This window comes from Canis lupus, chromosome 22, assembly GCF_003254725.2.
Source record: "Canis lupus dingo isolate Sandy chromosome 22, ASM325472v2, whole genome shotgun sequence".
NCBI lineage: Eukaryota > Metazoa > Chordata > Mammalia > Carnivora > Canidae > Canis > Canis lupus.
This window is the reverse complement of record NC_064264.1, coordinates 59,040,807-59,060,229: the sequence shown is the minus strand read 5'-3', so window position 1 is coordinate 59,060,229 and position 19,423 is coordinate 59,040,807. Positions and strand designations below refer to the sequence as shown.

Genomic DNA, 19,423 nt, shown 5'->3' with positions numbered 1-19,423 from the left:
GTTTGCCCCGGAAAATACAGACATAGTCTTCCCACTGCTGCAAAACATGACTTGGGACAAGCAGCCCAGAGGAGCAGAGGTCCAAACGTGCCTTAGCAAGAGATGCTGCTTGTTTTATCACTTTATTACAAAGCCTTATTGTACATTTTTAATAACGATAGTGTTATTAAAATAATAATAAAATAATTAAAATAAGGTGCCATTAACTCAGACTCCATTAATTTGGACTTTGTGACAATTCCACAAAAACTTGTTGTAATTTGAATTTTGAAACTTTGTGAAGAACTGTTTGTTCAGCAAATTGATAACAAGAAATGTGTCCTCCGTGAAAGAGCAGTTTCTTATAAAGCCTTGTCGGAGTGCTGTTTGTGTTCTGGCTTCCTGGATAGCCGCTTGCACTGCAGCCCCCTGGCTCGTCCCCAGCGTGGTTGGAGCTCGGGTGTAGGCTCTGGGTGGAGAGGACTGACCCACCTGGGGTCCTTGTGCCGAGCTGCTCCCCAACCCCCCCAGTTCAGGATAGAGATCTGATGGTGCGGCTGCGGGACACAGCCCTCTGGGGCTATCACTCCTCCGTCATCTGCTCGGGTGTGGAGGTGTTTGGGATCTAAGTAGACATATCCGGGTTACGACAGGGTTCCCCTGGTAGCAGGTGCGTCGCGAAAAGCTGGGAGCTTAATGCACACCTGTGGTGACACTCACTCTTCCTTCTCACTAAAAAACCATCTGAACATTTGACACCAGATCTTACACTTGGGTTTTCATTTCCACCTCTGGACATTTCATGACGTGTCCAAACGTGTGCTTTTATAAAATAGCGGTGCTGGTGTTTGTTCTGATCTGGGGCCAGAATAAAGGGGCCACATGAAGGCCAGATGCTGTATTACTTGTTATTAATATGCTAATTACTTGTTAGCTAATATGCCTAGATAGATGCTGATATTTTTTTTTTTTTTTTTTTTTTTTTTTTTTTTTTTTTTTTTTGATATTTAAGACTGAGAAATGATGAATTCTTTTTTTAAAATTTTCAATAGTTGTTCATATTCTCTTTTGAACTGATTTTTCTTTTTTATTATTTAAATTTTACTTAGTTAACCTATAGTGCAATGTTGGTTTCTGGATAGAATTCAGTGATGCAGAGAAATGATGGAATCTCAATTACCTTTGTAAAATAGGCAATGTCTACTTCGATCTGCAGTCGAGAGGAGACAAGTACGGCAAGCTAGTTGGTGTGGTCCCCGGTCCCCTTGGAGAGCCAGGTGGGTGGACCCCAGCCTCCCACTTCGGGCACAGGGGTGTAGGGCACAGGCCTGGCCCTCCTTCCTCCCACTCAGATGTGGTGCTGGCGCCAGACCATCCGTCCCTGCTGTGTTTTAAATTTAATTCATTGTTTCCAAGAAAGGAAATTTAGAGAGTGTGAGGTTCACTGGGCAGGTTGTGAGAGCCCTCTGGCTCTTCTCCCTGGGAGGCACGTTTGCCCGTCCGCGGGCTTCCCGCAGGAACACTCATCATGCTGTCACATTTTCACGCTCTTCTCCATCTGCTATCATACTCGGTTCCATATATATATTGCCATATATCAAATCCCAGTAGGTATTTTACCATATATCACATTCTTGGGAATATTTTAATTTATCCTCACACTGTTACAGTGATATTTGATTGGCGTTATTTTTATGGAGAAGAAATACATGTGTAGAAGTAAATTTAAAATAATTTTAGAAGGATACTATTTAAGAGAACCAAATAAAGACAAGCAAAACCCAAAAGACAAATTGTCCAAGTAATTTTTGACTGAAGTCATTATCCTGTGCTCTACAAACTACACCATTTACATTTAATTGCTAACAGTAGTATTTGACTCCTCAGAAATGGTGTCTGTTACTCTTACTCAATGCATGTCTGGCTCCCCTCCTGAAAGGCCAGAACCGAGAACCGCTAGACCGCCCACATGCCAGCATGCCCTGGGGAAGCAGAGGATGTGTTTCTGAGACACGTTTCTAGCATCAGCAATGCTTCTGTCTGTGTTTAGGGTTCCCCTGGGCGGCCAAATCGGTTAATCAGCCGACTCTTGGTTTTGGTTCAGGTCTGCTCTCAGGTTTAAGGGATTGAGTCCCATGTGGGGCTCCACGCTCAGCAGGAAGTCTGCTTGGGGTTCTTTCTACTCTATTTCTCTCTCCCCCTCTGCCCCTTCCCCCCACCTTCCCTCTCTCAAATAAATAAATCTTTAAAAAGAATTAGTCTTTATTTTAGGGCGCTTTTAGGTTCATAGCAAAATTGACGGAAAGGAACAGATTTTCCACGTTCCCCTGACGCTACTCAGGCACAGCTTTCCCTGTATGAACGTCACCTGCCAGAATAGGATGCTTGTCCCAGTGGATGAACCTGTCTGGACACATAATTACGCCAAGTCCATGGTTTATATCAGGGTTCACTCTTGGTGTATATTCTGTGGGTTGGATAAATGTGTAATGACACATGTCCACTACGATAGTGTCCCATGGTCACTTCACTGCCCTCAGACATGCCCTGTGTTTCAGCTGCCCATCCTCCCTCACTCCCTCCTCACCCGTGGCAACCAGTGATCTCTTACTGTCTGCATAGTTTTGCCTTTTCTAGAATGCTGTAAAGTTAGAACCATATAGTACGTGGCCTTTTAAGATGGGCTTTTTTCACTTAATATGCATTTCAGTGAAAATGTGCATTTAAGCCCCCAGTTCCCACCAGGACCTGGGCAAGGGCAGAGCCCCTTGGGGACGGAACTCAGCCATCTTCTTGTCTCTTCATGGCTTGATAGCTCGTTTGTTTTTAGTGCTGAAGAGCATTCCCTTGTCTGGATACAGAATGGCTTGTTTACCCACTCACCTGTCGGAGGGCATCTTGGCTGCTTCAGGTGTTGGAACAGAGAGCCCAGTACTGGCTTGTACACCCATATCCTGTCACCCAGCCCTCTTCTTCCGAGGTTTCTTGCTCTAGTGTGATTGGTATTCTGGTAACTCTTTTTATCCCTATAATTGTCTTTTTGGGGGGAGAAGTTACTCAAACTCATTTGCTGGCACACAGCTTTCTCACGAGAAGAATGAGGAAGGAGGAAGGCAGATAGCTCAGCTCAGTGCATCCCTGGGAAGAGGCATCAGTGATTGCTATTCGAAATCTCCACTGCAGCAGTGAGACCGCATACTCCGGCATGTCATTGACATGTGACAGTGTGGGGTGGTCCTTCCAGCTGACATGTGGGGAAATGAGACACATCTGAGGCCACCTATAAGAAGCAGCAGCATCTTGGAGATGTTGTGGCCACGCTGTGTGGGTTTGCCTTAGATCCTCGCCCTGATTGATCGTTTGTTGTTGGCAGTTGATTCCGACAAGCGGCATGCCAGCGACTTTGCCCTGTGGAAGGCAGCCAAACCCCAGGAGGTGTTCTGGGCCTCTCCTTGGGGAAAGGGAAGACCTGGCTGGCACATAGAATGTTCCACCATCTCAAGGTAAGGTTTTTTGTGTAAGCTCACGCAGTGCCCGACTTGGCCAGCAGAGGGGGCGGTGTGAGCCGTGGTGATGAGGCAGAGGGTTGGGAGGAAGGCTCCAGGCTCCCTAGGGACCAGATGCTTTCCAACCTGCTCACCTTCCTCACATCAGTGCCTGTCCTTTTTAGTAGAAAAGCCTGCTTTATAGTTCAGTGCTTGACTTCCAGTATCACTGGGGACAGGTCCAGGTGTGCCTTCAGCTTTCCTCTGTGGTGGGTATAGGGTGGGACCCCTCTGGGACAAGGTGCTGGACCACCTTCCTCTTTTTTTCTTGTTTTTCATCAAAGTTTCTTATTTTACTTGCAGTAGTAGTTAACATACAGTGTTATGTTACTTTCAGGTGTACCGTATAGTGATTCAGCAACTCTGTACATTACTCAGTGCCTATCAAGACTGTCCCCTCCATCCTCCCCATCCCTAATTACCCCCAGCCCCCAGCCCTCTCCCCTCTGGTGACTTAAGGGTGTTCTCTGTAGTTAAGAATCTCTGTCTTCATTTGTCTTCCTCGTTTCCTTTTTTTGTTTTTTAAGATTTTATTTATTTATTCATGAGAGACACAGAGAGAGAGAGAGAGAAGCAGAGACACGGGCAGAGGGAGAAGCAGGCTCCCTGCAGGGAGCCCGACATGGGACTCGATCCCGGGTCTCCAGGATCATGCCCTGGGCTGAAGGCAGCGCTAAACCAGTGAGCCACCTGGGCTGCCCCTTTGTTTGCTTTATTTCTTAACTTCTTCATAGGAGTGAAATCTCATGGTATTTGTCTTTCTCTTGTCAAATTTGACTTATTTTGGTTAACATTATACACTACACATTATACACTATACAATGTTAACATTAACATTATACACTAGCTCCATCCATGTTGTTGCAAATGGCAAGATTTCTTTCATATTTAAGGCTGAATACTATTCCACTGTATACAAATACAAAAAAGATACAAATCTTCTTTATCCATCCATCTATCGATGGACAGTTCGGTTGCTTCCATATCTTGGCTATTGTAAATAATGCTGCAGTAAATAGGGTACACATATCTCTTTGAATTAGTGTTTCTGTATTGTTTGGGTAAATACCCAAAAGTGTAATTGCTGGATCCTAGGGTAGTTCTATGTTTAACTTTTTGAGGACCCTCCATACTGTTTTCTACAGTGACCGCACCAGCTTGCATTCCCACCAACAGTGCAGGAGGGTTCCCCTTTCTCCACATCCTCACCAACACTTGTTTCTCGTGGTTTTGATTTTAGCCATTCTGACAGGTGCATTTCCCTAATGATAAATGACATTGAGCATCTTTTCAAGTCTATTGCCATCTGTATGTCTTTGGAGAAATGTCTGTTCATGTCTTCTGCCCATTTTTTATTTTTATTTATTTATTTTTACCTTTAATTTTTTTTCTCCTTTTTTTCTCCTTTCCCTTTATTCCCTTTCACTAATTTTTATATTCCCCAAATGAATGAGACCATATAATGTTTGTTCTTTTCTTTTTTCTTTTTTTTTTTTTTTTAAAGATTTATTTATTCATGAGAGACACACAGAGAGAGGCAGAGACACAGGCAGAGAGAGAAGCAGGTTCCTTGCAGGGAGCCTGATGTGGGACTCGATCCCCGGACCCGGGATCACGCCCCGAGCCAAAGGCAGACGCTCAACTGCTGAGCCACCCAGGAGTCCCTGTTTGTCCTTTTCTGATTGACTTATTTCACTCAGCATAATACCCTCCAGTTCCATCCACGTTGAAGCAAATGGTGGGTATTTGTTGTTTCTAATGGCTGAGTAATATTCCATTGTATACACATACCACATCTTCTTTATCCATTCATCTTTCGATGGACACCGAGGCTCCTTCCACAGTTTGGCTATTGTGGACATTGCTGCTACAAACACTGGGGTGCAGGTGTCCCGGCGTTTCACTGCATCTGTATCTTTGGGGTAAATCCCCAGCAGTGCAACTGCTGGGTCTAGGGCAGATCTATTTTTAACTCTTTGAGGAACCTCCACACAGTTTTCCAGAGTGGCTGCACCAGTTCACATTCCCACCAACAGTGCAAGAGGGTTCCCCTTCTCCGCATCCTCTCCAACATTTGTTGTTTCCTGTCTTTTTTTTTTTTTTTTAATAATTTTTATTTATTTATGATAGTCACACACAGAGAAAGAGAGAGGCAGAGACACAGGCAGAGGGAGAAGCAGGCTCCATGCACCGGGAGCCTGACGTGGGATTCGATCCTGGGTCTCCAGGATCACGCCCTGGGCCAAAGGCAGGCGCCAAACCGCTGCGCCACCCAGGGATCCCATCCTGTCTTGTTAATTTTCCCCATTCTCACTGGTGTGAGGTGGTATCTCATTGGGGTTTTGATTTCCATTTCCCTGATGGCAAGTGATGCGGAGCATTTTCTCATGTGCATGTTGGCCATGTCTATGTCTTCCTCTGTGAGATTTCTGTTCATGTCTTTTGCCCATTTCATGATTGGATTGTTTGTTTCTTTGCTGTTGAGTTTAATAAGTTCTTTATAGATCTTGGATACTAGCCCTTTATCTGATGCGTCATTTGCAAATATCTTCTCCCATCCTGTAGGTTGTCTTTTAGTTTTGTTGACTGTTTCTTTTGCTGTGCAGAAGCCTTTTATCTTGAAGAAGTCCCAATAATTCATTTTTGCTTTTGTTTCTTTTGCCTTCATGAATGTATCTTGCAAGAAGTTGCTGTGGCCAAGTTCAAAAAGGGTGTTGCCTGTGTTCTCTAGGATTTTGATGGAATCTTGTCTCACATTTAGATCTTTCATCCATTTTGAGTTTATCTCTGTGTATGGTGCAAGAGAATGATCTAGTTTCATTCTTCTGCATGTGGATGTCCAATTTTCCCAGCACCATTTATTGAAGAGACTGTCTTTTTTCCAGTGGATAGTCTTCCTGCTTTGTTGAATATTAGTTGACCATAAAGTTGAGGGTATACTTCTGGATTCTCTATTCTGTTCCATTGATCTATGTGTCTCTGCCCATTTTTTAAATGGATTATTTGGTGTTGGGTTGTAACAGTTCTTTATATGTTTTGGATACTAGCCCTTTATCAAGTATGTTGTTTGCAAATATCTTCTCCCATTCAGTAGGTTATCTGTTAGTTTTGTTGATTGTTTCCTTTGCTGTGCAGAAACTTTTTATTTTGATGAACTCCTGATAGTTGATTTTTTTTGTTTTTGTTTCCCTTGCCTCAGAAGACATATCTAGAAAGATGTTGTTATAGACAATGTCAGAGAAATTACTGCCTGTGTTCTCTTCGAGGATTTTGATGGATTTCTGTCTCACATTTAGGTCTTCAATCCATTTTGAGTTTATTTTTATGTGAGCTGTAAGAAAGTGGTCCAGTTTCATTCTTTTACGTGTTGCTGTCCAGTTTTCCCAACACCATTTGTTGAAGAGACTTTTTCCCATTGGATATTCCTTCCTGCTTTTTTTTTTTTTTTAATAATTTTTTTTTCTTTATTTATGATAGTCACAGAGAGAGAGAGAGAGAGAGAGAGAGGCAGAGACACAGGCAGAGGGAGAAGCAGGCTCCATGCACCGGGAGCCCGACGTGGGATTCGATCCCGGGTCTCCAGGATTGCGCCCTGGGCCAAAGGCAGGCGCCAAACCGCTGCGCCACCCAGGGATCCCCTCCTTCCTGCTTTGTCAAAGATTGGCCATATAATTGTGGGTTTATTTCTAGGTTTTCCATTCTGTTCTGTTGATATATGGTGTCTATTTGTGCCAGTACCATACTGTTTTGATTACTATGAATATTATAACTTGAATTCTAGAATTGTGATACCTCCAGTTTTTCTTTTTCAAGATTACTTTGATTATTTGGGGCCTTTTGTGGCTGAAAAATGTTGTTCGTTTCATGATAGGGATTGCATTAAATGTGTAGATTGCTTTGGATAGTGTGGACACTTTAACAGTATTTGTTCTTCTAATGAGCATTGAATATCTTCCATTTCTTTGTGTCATCTTGAATTTCTTTCACCAGTGTTATATAGTTTTCAGAGTACAGGTCTTTAACCTCTTTGGTTAGGTTTATTCCTAGGTATCTTATTATTTTTGGTGTAATTGTAAATGAGATTATTTTTTTTAATTTCACTTTCTGCTGCTTCATTATTAGTGTATAGAAATGTACAGATTTCTGTACATTGATTTTGTATCCTGTGACCTTACTGAATTAATTTATCAATTCTAACAATTTTTTAGTGGAATCTCCAGGATTTCTATATATAATATCATGTCTTCTGCAAATAGTGAGAGTTTTACTTCTTTATCAATTCAGATGCCTGTTATTTCTTTATGTTATCTGATTGCTGAGGCTGAGACTTCCAGTACTGTGTTGAGTAAAAGGGGTGAGAGTGGATATCCCTGTCTTGTTCCTGCCCTTAGGGGGAAAGCTCTGAGTTTTTCCCTAGTGAATATGGTTTAGCTGTGGGTTTTTCATATATGTGTTTATTATGTTTAGGTTATGTTTCTTCTAAACCTACTTTGTTGAGGATTTTATCACATCTAAACTAACAGATACGGTTTTTCTTCTTTTTTTAAAAATTAATATGTATCACACTGATGAATTTGTAAATATTGAAGCACTCTTGCATTCTGGAATAAATCCCACTTGATTGTGGTGAATGATTTTTTTTTAACATATTGGATTTGGTTTGCTAATATTTTGTTGAGGATGTTTGTATCTCTGTTTTCGGAGATACTGGCCTATAGTTCTCTTTTTTAGTGGTGTCTTTATCTACTTTTGGTATCAGGGTGATGCTGGCCCCATAGAATGAGTTTGGAAGTTTTCCTCCCTCTAATATTTTTTGGAATAGTTTGAGAAGAACAAGTATTAACTCTTTAAATGTTTGGTAGAATTCCCCTGTAAAGCCATCTGGTCCTGGACTTTTGTTTGTTGGGAGTTTTGATTATTGATTCAGTTTCATCGCTAATAATCAGTCTGTTCAAATTTTCTATTTCTTCCTGCTTTAGTTTTGGTAGACTATGTGTTCCTAGGAATCTATCCATTTCTTTTAAGTTGTCCAATTTCTTGGCATATAATTTTTCATAATTTTCCCTTACAATTGTATTTTGTAATGTTGGGTTATTGTTTCTTCTTTTTCATTTGTGATTTTAATTTTAGTCCTCTTTTTTTTTTTTAAGTAAGTTCTGTGCCCATCATGGGGCTTGGACTGACAACCCCAAAATCAGGAGTTGCAAGCCAGGCACCGCAGCACCCTCCTCCCCTTTTTTGATGAGTCTGGCTAAAGGTTTAACAATTTTGTTATCTTTTCAGAGAATCAGCTCCTGGTTTCATTGATCTGTTCTTTTAGTTTCTGTATCATTTATTTCTGCTCTAATCTTTATTGTTTCCTTCTTTCTGTTGGTTTGCGGTTTGGGTTCTTGTTCTTTTTCTAGCTTCTTTAGGTGGAAGGTTAGGTTGTTTATTGAGATTTTTCTTGCTTCTTGAGGTAGGCCTGTATTGTTTATAAACTTCCCTCTTAGATCCACTTCTGCTGCATCCCAAAAGTTTTGGACCTTTGTGTTTTCATTTTTTCCCCCGTGTGTGTGTTTTCATTTTCATTTGTTTCCATGTAATGTCCTTGATTTCTTGGTTGACCTGTTCATTGTTTAGTAGCATGTTATTTAACCTCTATATATTTGTGCTGTCTTCAAATTTTTTCTTTGGTGTGGTCTGGTTCTCTATGTTTAGCTATGGAGTTTGTCTTGTGAGTCTTTGGGTCTTTGGGTTATTTATATAGATGTGAGTATTTTCTAGTTGTATCTGTGGGATACATAATGAATAATGAATAATGAGGCTGGCTTAGGATCCTCCTACTCCGCCATCTTCTCAGTCTCTCCCTGAACCACCTTCCTCAGTCTGCTGCCCCAGAGATGGTTCTGGATCAGACCCATCGAGCAGCACCCCCAGCTTCCACTTTCCTAGCTCCCAGTCTTCAGTCTGCCCATCCTTTCAGCTCTTCTTTTGGAATAGCATCATGCACTGGATGCTTCTGTCTTGAGAATCTCCATAAACTGATGCTTCTGTGATCTCGATTCCTTCTAGCGACCCTTCTTTTTTTCCTGCTTCTCTTCCTATCGTTTGTGTGTGACCTGTTTTTGCCTGTTAGGCATCCCTACTGACTCTGGTTTCCTGAGGTCACTGGTGACCCCCACTGCCAGCTGTCCAGTGACTGGCGGCCGATGTACCTGTCTTCATGTCTCTGCTGGGGCCACCACCACCTTTTAGACCTCCTTTGTAGACTGTTCTTTGGTATTTCCCATGGTTCTGCAGGTGGGCGGATGCCTCCTTTCTTGTGTGTGCATGTGGTGGGAGGACAGAAGGTAGCATACCGCATGTGCTCCTCTGTACAGGCACACCTCATTTTATTGTGCTTTGTAGATACTGTGTTTTTATAAATGGAAGATTTGGGGCAGCCCAGTGTAGAGCAAGTCAGTTGGCGTCCGTTGCATTTGCTCACTTTGTGTCTCTGTGTCACATTTGTGTAATTTTCACAATATTTCAAACTTTTTCATTATTATTATATTTAGTGTGCTGATCTGTGATATCGGCTCTTACTATTGTGATTGTTTCAGGAGCACATGAACCACGCCTTGTGAGATAGTGAACTTAATAAATGTTGTCTGTGCTCTGACTGCTCCAGAACTGGCTGTTCCCCCATCTGTCACTCTCTTTGGGCCTCTTCCCTGAGACACAACAGTACTGAAATTGGGCCAATTAATAAGCCTACAGTCAACTCTAAGTGTTCAAATAAAAGGAAGAGACACATCTCTTGCTTTCAATCGAAAGCTAGAAATTATTAAGCTCAGCGGGAAAGCCAAGACAAGCTGAAAGCTAGGCCTCTTGTGCTGAACAGTTTGCCACATTGTGGATATAGAGGAAATATTCTTGGAAATGAAAAGTGCTACTCCAGGGAGCACACAAATGATGAAGTGAAACAGCTTTATTGCTGATGTGTAGAAAGTTTTTGTCACCTGCATAGAAGATCAAACCAGCCATAACATCCCGGAAACCAAACCTGATTAAGAGCAAGGCTCTGACTCTCTTCAATTTTCCGAAGGCTGAGGGAGGTAACAGAGCCCCAGAAGGAAAGTCTGAAGCTCGCAGAGGTTGGTTCATGAGCTTTAAGGAGAGATGCTGTCTCTATAAAAGTACAAGGTGGAGCACCCAGTGCTGATACAGAAGCTGCAGTAAGTTATCCAGAGATCTAGCTAGGACAGTGAATGAAGGGGGCTACACTAAACAACAGATTTTCAGGGTAGACAGAACTGTTCTATTGGAAGAAGTTACCTTGTTGGATGTTCATAGATGGAAAGAAGTCAGTGCCTGGCTTCAAAGCTTCAAAGGACAGGCTGACTTCCTGCTAATGCAGCTGGTGACTTTAAGTTAAAGCTGATGTTCATTTACCATTCCAAAAAATCCTAGGGCCCTTAAGAATTCTGCTAAACCTATTCTGTGCTCTCTAAATGGAACAATAAAGCCTGGATGACAGCACTTCCGATTACAACATGGTTTATTGAATATTGTAAGCCTACTGTTGAGACCTGCTTAGAAAAAAAAAAAAAAAAGATTCCTTTCAAAACCCTACTGCTCATTGACAATGCACCTGGCTACCGGATGGAGATGGACAAGATTAATGTTGTGTTCATGCTTCTTAACTCAGCATACATTCTGTAGCCCATGGATCAAGGAGTATTTAAAAAGTGCATTTTGTAAGGCTATAGCCGCCATAGAAAGTGATTCCTCTGATGGACTGGGGGAAGTAAACTGAAAACCTTCTGGAAAGGATCCATACTAATCTAGATGCCACTGAGAACATTTGTTATTGATGGGAAGAGGTCAAGTATCAACATGAGCAGAAGTTGGAAGGTGTTGATCCAACCCTCTTGCATGACTTTGAGGGGTTCAAGATGTCAGTGAAGGAAGTCACTGGAGATGTGCTGAAAAGGGTAGGAGAACCAGAATCACAAGTAGGGCCTGTTTGCTGGCTGAAGTTCATGAAGATAGATTGATTCACTGTGATCTCTGGATAAAACTTGAGCAGTTAAGGAGTTGCTTCTTACGGATGAGCAAAGAACATGGTTTCTTGTGGTGGAATGTACTCCTGGTGAAGATGCTGTGAAGACTGTTGAAATGGCAGCAAAGGATTTAGAGTATGACATAAACTGAGTTGATTAAGCAGTGGCAGGGCTTGGGAGGATTGACTCCACTGTTTCAAAAGTAGGTCTGTGGGTAAAATGCTATCAAGTAGCATCGTGTGAAATAAACCATTCATGAAAAGAAGAGTCCATCGATGTGGCAAACTTGATTGCTTATTTTAGGAGCTTGCCACAGCCACCCCCACCTTCAGCAGCCACCACTATGATGGGTCAGCAGCAGTCACCACCAGGCAAGACCTCCACCAGCAAAAAAGACTATAGTTCTCTGAAAGCTCACAAGATGGTTAGCATTTTTTAGCAATAAAGTATCTTCTGATTAGGGTACCTACATTGTTTTTAGACGGTGCTGCTGCATACATAATGGACTATAGTGCAGTGTAAACATAACTTCCAGATGCACTGGGAACCCAGAAAGTTTGTCTGTCTTTATTGTGACATTCACGTTATTGTGGTGTTCTGGAACTGAGCCCATTGTCGTGGGGTCTCGGAGGCATGCCTGTCAGATCTCTTCTCACTCGGCGTGTGTCCCGGGAACCGTCTGTAGTAGTTTACCCGCCTCTGTGCCTGAGCTTCGTGGTGCTGTGCTGGGTGCATGGACCGTCCTTCATTTAGCTAGGGCACTGCAGGTTAACGTGTAGTTCCCAGTATTTCACTCTCATAAATACCTGCAGCGAATAACGTTGTGTATTTAGTTCCTGTTTGTGGAGGTGAGGGGTCTTTAGTATCAGTAGTAGTAACCCATGATTTTCACGATCTGATGTGTTTCGGCTCATTGCAGACATTTATTGTAATGAGCAGCTTGAAAGATTAGAAACTTACAGAAAATATAATTAAGGCGAACATTTCATGCTACTGGCTACACCGAAACCTGGAGATCAGCAAACCCGGGTCCTGCAAGTTGGTCATTGTGAGTGGTGCTGTTTGCTGGCTGGGTTGAGCATACGCGTCAGGAGGCATGACTGTCCTAGGAGAGTACTGACTCCAGACTGGTCTCTTGTCCGTGGACCTTCTTCCCCTTCCACCAGGTGGGAGGGCCTGATGCTCCACGACCTGTTGGTCCTCCTGAGAACCAGGAGGGGTGCTACTTGTTTCACATGCCTCCCCTGCTGCATGTGATGGGATGTTGATACAACCCTTCTGGAAACGCATCCAAGAATTCCTGAGACACTGTGAAGCACGGCCCAGCTTTTCATTAAAAAACTGTGTCCAGCCTTCCGTCCGACTGTACCACTTATATGTACTTAAAAATACTTTTGCTCTCTCACTTGCTCTCAGATAAATAAAAATCTTTTTAAAAAAATAAATACTTCTGATTTAAGAGCAATGTGGGATATGTGTTGGGTCATAAAATATATTTATTTTATAGATTCAAGTAATTTCTCTAAAGTAGATAGAAAAGATTTAGTGCATTTCAAATGTAATGTTACCATTAAATGTTTTTGTTGAACTTTAATGAGAAGAGACTCTTCTCCCTTATTTTCAAACAGCTCTAACACACAGACAAGAATAGAGACTAATATAATGAGCATGGACCCACGGTTTAGCATTATTTTTTCGGATAACCTCTGTGTCCACCGTGGGGCTGGGACTCACAACCCAAGATCAAGAGTCACAGACTGAGGCAGCCAGGTGCCCCCACCGCTCAGCTTTGTTAAGTCCTCACGCTGTCCGCTTTGTTGCAGATCTTTATACAAATGGATCCCTCGTTACAAATAGAAGCGAGGCTTTTTGCCCTCCTCTTTAGTCCTATCCATCCATCTCATGCTCCCTCGTGCCATGTGAATTTCCAGGACTCAGAGATCCTTTAAAGCCCATGACCAGGGGCGTACAGGGGCAGCCTGGCGCAGGTCTGCCACCAGCATGTGGCCCGTGCAAACGTGGTCTTGCCAGGCCCGTGGGAGAAAGGTCAGTAGGAAGGGATCGAGGCTGTGGCAGCTTTGGAAATGTCTATTTTGGGGACACCTGGCTGGTCGGTTGGTAAATCCTAGAACTCTCTGGGGGTCGTGAGTTCAAGCCCCATGTTGGGGATAGTTTATTTAATAAAAACAAAAAAAATTGAATTTTTAAAAAAGGAAATGTCTCTTTTTAACCACGTTTAGAGAATTCTCGAGTATCTGCATCCCCAGCCCCACTGAGATCTGTGCAGCAGGGCAGGTGGCAGCCTGGGGAGCTCCACATCTGCCCAGAGCACCCATAGGCCCACTTTCTCACCCTGTTGACGGTTGTTTTCACGTTGTCTGAAGCAGTGCCAGTCAGCCTGGCCCATAGGCAGCAGATGCTCTGGGGACAGTTACACAGGCTTTGAGGGTCTGGCCAGCTCCATGGTACCCAGCAGCCCTGCTAGTTTCAGGGTACAGTTTTGTGGGACATGAGGTTTTTCAGGAATGCACAACATAGCATTAAAGCAGAAATGCCAGCAGCTGGACTGTGATGCTTTGAACTTAGTTACCTTGTTATTTGTATGTGATCTCTAAATACTTATATTTTCAAAAGCCATAGTAAAAATTCTCTTAATTTTATAGTTCTCTTTTATTAAAGTTGGAAAACCACTAAACCCTACGTATTGAAAATAAGAGAAGGTAATTTTGTATGCTTTTTTTTTGTATGCTTTTTAAAAATGTTTGTGTGTTTTTCAAAGCATATGCTATATCCAGAACAAAGAGAATTAACTATATTAGAAGGTGGAGCTATGAGTTAGAGATTTGTGACATAAAAACATAATTTCAGTTTCCATTTACATTAGTTAAATTGCCATGCTTATTGATTTTAAATCAAGATCCATTTGCTCATTGCATAAAGGCTGGAGGATTAACCGGAAGTGTGGTTTGGAGGTTTGGAGAAATGTGCTGTTTGGACTAACTACCACCTCTGTGCTGTCCTGCAGCTTGGTGTTTGGAAGCCAGCTGGACATCCACTCGGGTGGGGTCGATTTAGCTTTTCCGCATCACGAGAACGAGATTGCCCAGTGCGAGGCCTTCCATCAGTGCAAGCAGTGGGGAAATTATTTTCTGCATTCCGGTAAGTCATGACTTCAAATTAACTTGTATTTCAGTTCTGTTGATTCTCCTGACTGGTAAAACAGCTGCATTTGCAAATGCATAGCTCAGTGAACAGGTGAGGAAATAGACTTGTCTCCACGTGTTTGAGTCAGAGTCCGCTGATGTGAGCTTCCTTGCATTGGAGTTATGAGTACGTTTTTGGAATGAAGTATGGGCTGACCACAATGTGGGGAACGTTCTCCGTGCTGCGGCTGGTATCAGAGGTGCTCTGCCATCTGATGGGCAGTGGGCTGCTTGACGTTCCACTTCACTCAGGTTCCCGGGACTGGAAGCCAGAGGCTGCTTGGCCTGAAGTGCACCCACTACCACACATTTCCCTTCCTTGAGCCCTGCCGGGAGTCACTCCCATGGCTGCCGCTATGTCCTGGAACAGCCCTCAGTTCCCTGAGACGCCAGGCCCATCTCTGTGCTGCCTGAAGGAGTCTGGGATGCAGAAGCAGAGGGGGCCGAGTGGCTGCTTACAGCATCTGAACTGCCGTCTGGTATTCCACTTCATTTCCTGGGTAGAGCCCAGCAGTGGCTAAAACTCTCTGTTTCTGCCAACAGTGCAACTTGCTGGCAGATTTCCTAAATAGGATGAAAACCTGATGATCCTGGTTCCACCTGCAACTCATACCTCCAGGGCCAGCAGAGTGGGCACTGCACAGTGCCTCTGAGATGACCTCCAGGGCCTGGAACATTCCATAGTCTCGCTTTGGCCTGAGGGCGTAAGAGGAAGACATACGCAGAATAAATGTGCACAGAGCCTGTGGGGCAGGGAGCCCCCCAAGGACTGAAGCTCTGTGTCCCATCCCCACTCAGACTTGGGAACATGGCACCCAGATGGGCCATCTGGGTGGCTGGAGCCTGATGCCCACACACCTGTCATAGGCGTGGTCTTGGTGACACAGTGGTTTTCTCCCTTGCCGGGACGTGCCATGTGCCCATCAGTGCATGTGGGCCTGGGGATCAGCAGGTGCCAGCGACGCCAGTGCCCACCCCCTTTATGCCGGCGCCGTGCTGCTGGCTGGTTGTGACCGTTACACGCTGTTAGGACGGTAGGATCTCCTTTACCCCACTGTCACCCTATGCTGGAGAAACATCTGTGGCTCCTAGCGCACAGGAAGATTCATACTCCTTTTCTGAAGGAAACGGATGTAAGATAAGGAGTTGGATGTGTTTCATTTTCCAAAGATCGTCAATTTAAAAAATGTTTAACTGTGTTTGGTATATACGTGTTACATCGAATTACGTGTTTGAGGTTATATTTTTTCTATTTGGAAGCCACATTTTAACCAGTTCTCAGAAAACTTGGCCTTGAAGCACCATTGTGCTTGAAATCCTATGGTGTCAGGAGAGGAGAGGCCCCCCTGGGAGTGCACCTTGATAAAGCCTGGCCCAGGGGACCCCGGCTGGTACTGAGCAGCTCTGCACACGGGCTCGGCCATCCTCCTAACTGCCATACTCGGGGTGAGGGACTGCCAGGGTCTCAAGAAGCCTGTGAAAACAGACTGCACCGGGAAGTGGAATGAGTCCTTGTCAGACCTACAGTTTGGAACATCCAAAACCCAGCAGGTATTGCTGGGTGCCCATTTTGTAGAACCAGAGCTCCGACCTTTCCCAGGGTGCGGAGTCTATTAGGTTGGTGTTTCCAGGGTGCAGGATGGGCGGTACGGGGCTGCCCACAGTGGGCAGGGCAGACCCCACGCCCTCCAGCAGGTGTAGCTGTGGCTTCCCCCCTGGGGGGCACTGCCCAGTATCAGCACAGATGTGGGTATTTGCTTATGGCAGAACAAGTACAGCGTGTGCAGGGTGTTCCTGGCATCTGAGGCTGGCCCGCAGTCCCAGCCTGCTCCCCCATCTCCCACCCAGTTCAGAACTAATTACTGTTTCTGTTTCAGGGCATTTGCATGTGAAAGGCAAAGAAGAAAAAATGTCCAAATCACTGAAAAATTACATTACTATTAAGGTAACCTACTGTGCTGCTGCTGCTGCTGACCTGTCCTGAAGGCTGCTGCGTGGGCAAGCCTAAGTCTCAGATCCCCCGTGCTCCCGGCCTAGTCCCGCAGCCTCACAGGCTTCTCCTATGCCCGGGTGTGACTCGCATTTTCTCATGGTAAAAGCGTGGCAATAATCTGGCACTCTGGTTCTCCGCCATGTCCCCCCCGCCCTCTGTGGCCTGGCTTCCCTGCAGATGGCCACCATCTTCCCTGGCCCGTTCCCCACGCGGTTACCCTGAGTCCCATTTACCCCTCTTCCTGTCCTACCGCTGGTCTGCCGTCCTGTGGCTTCTCTGGGCCCCAGGGACGAGGGATGGCCTGTGAGCGTCCACAGGAATGGAAACCATGTGAACTCACGGGGGCACTTCAACAGTTCGCTCTTTGTCCTTGGGCCCATGAAGCCAAATGTAGTTTTATTTATTTATTTTTTAAAAAGACTTTATTTATTCATGAGAGACCTGCAGACAGAGGCAGAGACATAGGAAGAGGGAGAAGAAACAGGCTCCCTGTGGGGAGCCCAATGTGGGACTCGATCCCAGGACCCCAGGATCACAACCTGAGCTGAAGGCAGACACTCAACCGCTGAGTCACCCAGGCATCCCTGCCAAATGCAGTTTTATTTTTTTAAATTTATTTAATTTATTTATTTTTAAAGATTTTATTCATTTATTCATAGAGACACACGCAGAGAGAGAGAGGCAGAGACACAGGCAGAGGGAGAAGCAGGCTCCATGCAGGGAGCTCGACGTGGGATTCGATCCCAGATCTCCAGGATCATACCCTGGACTGAAGGTGGTGCTAAACCGCTGAGCTACCCAGGCTGCCCCAAATGCAGTTTTAATTGCAAATATTAAAATGACCAGGATAGTATCAGACCTTCACCCCCTGAATACCCGACCACTAAAGCTGTTCCCACCAGGTTTCCATACAGTCCTCCCCTTACGTGCGGCCTCACTTGTGTGGTCCAGAGGCAGTGAGCACCAGCCTCATGCTGCGTCACATGCCTGTGTCATTTACCTCACCTCCCCTTGGCACTGGGGCATGCGGTGTTGAGAGAGGGAGCCCACATTCAGATGCCATGGCTGCTGTCACTGTCCCGTTGTCCCTACTCTCTTCCTGTGCCTGAATTAGCATTAGACATTATCACAGGCATGTTTGTGTAGAGGGGTTGGTACTATGGCATGTGCAGGTGTCCACAGGTGCTGTGGAACATATGTCCCGTGGATGGGGATGCTCGTAAAATACTCCTTATATACTTAAGTAGAAATGTTCATTGTTAGATACATTTTCCTACAGAAAAGTTAAACTTACGTTCTCACCACATATGTTCGAGAGTCATCACTTTGCTACATTTACTGCTGTTTCTGTATTTATGGCAGTGGTTGGCATAGCCGCGTGTGCCGGTATGTAATCACCAAGATTGCTGAGCCATACGACACCATGACACTTCCCCATTCTGTGAGCCACTCCCCAAAACAAAGATGCTTTCCTGGGTAACCCAGACACCAAAAAACATCAGCAGTAATTTCTTACTATCAGTTACCCGGTCCGTATTCTAATTTTTCCACGTGTCCAGTGTCTAGCTTTGCTTTTTTAAAACCAGAATCCATTGAAAGTTCATGTGTTGCATGTATATACCGTGTCTTCTTAGACTTTTTAGAAGATATTTTTAATAGTGGTAAAACACACACAACATAAAATTCACTATCGTCACTGTTGTTATGATACAGTAGTGTTTACATCGTTGTGCAAGAGAGCTCCAGAACTCTCTCCTCTTGCAAACCTGAAACTCTCCCCCAATGAGCAAGTCCCTGTCTCTCCCTCCCCAGCCCCTGGCATGCACCATTCTCCTTTCTGTGTTTCCATGATGGTGGGTACTCCAGTGACCTCATGGAAGCGCAGATGTGCAGTGTCTGTCCTTTTGTGACTGGCCTGTTTCACTAAGCAGGACGTCTCCAGGTCCATCTGTGCTGGAGCAGGTGATAGGAGCGCCTCCTGCTTTAAGGCTGAATAATACTTTGTTCTTGTGGTTTGATTGGGTAGGTGTTTTTGGCTTCCCATCTACAGCGGTCTCTCTGCTTCTATTTTCCATGTGGTGTTGACTCTGAAGACACAAGGCCAATTTTGTTGAACAGCCCATGTTCTGTACTAGTTTCTCTGTGGTGTCATGTAACTTGGTCTTCTGTCTCCTGTCTTCGCCATACCTGGAGGTTAGGCCTCAAGGCTTGACTCAGCTCAGGCTCAATCAGGTGGAACACATGATCCGTGGTGCTATGGCCCCACAGTGGAAGCCATCTAGGGCCACAGGGTCCAGCTGGCCTACCATTACTGATGTTGTGTTTGACCGTCTGGTAAGGGACGGCCACCAGCTTGTCCTGATGTGGAGATTCTTGTCTCCATTTGTGTACGTGGACAGCCAGCAAGGTTATCTGCCATGGGGCTTCCTGTCCCCAGGCAACCTGCTGCCTGTGGGGTTGGTATCCACTGGTGACTTTGCCCCATCCTGCATGTGCATCAGTGGCCCTTGCAGAGCGTGCTCTTGTGCTGTTGCCTGGCCAGCCCGCCTGTTTTTTTTTTCTAAGATTTTATTTATTTATTCATGAGAGCCAGAGAGGCACAGAGACACAGGCAGAGGGAGAAACAGGCTCCCTGCAGGGAGCCCCATGTGGGACTCAATCCCGGGACTCCAGGGT

General features: G+C 44.7%; 1 protein-coding gene across 5 annotated transcripts in view; it reads left to right on the top strand.

Moving 5' to 3' along the window:
• Nucleotides 1–19,423, top strand: part of CARS2 (cysteinyl-tRNA synthetase 2, mitochondrial) — a 69,917-nt gene that overhangs the window by 14,271 nt on the left and 36,223 nt on the right. For all 5 annotated transcript variants that reach the window (XR_004808061.2, XM_035704302.2, XM_049099531.1 and 2 more), the window contains 4 exons: nucleotides 1,173–1,256; nucleotides 3,353–3,482; nucleotides 14,577–14,710; nucleotides 16,632–16,699. Coding sequence is in view for 4 of the 5 variants with exons in the window: in XM_035704302.2 (XP_035560195.2) it covers nucleotides 1,173–1,256; nucleotides 3,353–3,482; nucleotides 14,577–14,710; nucleotides 16,632–16,699 (416 nt within the window). In the remaining variant the exon portion in view is untranslated. The remainder of the gene's footprint in view (nucleotides 1–1,172; nucleotides 1,257–3,352; nucleotides 3,483–14,576; nucleotides 14,711–16,631; nucleotides 16,700–19,423) is intronic.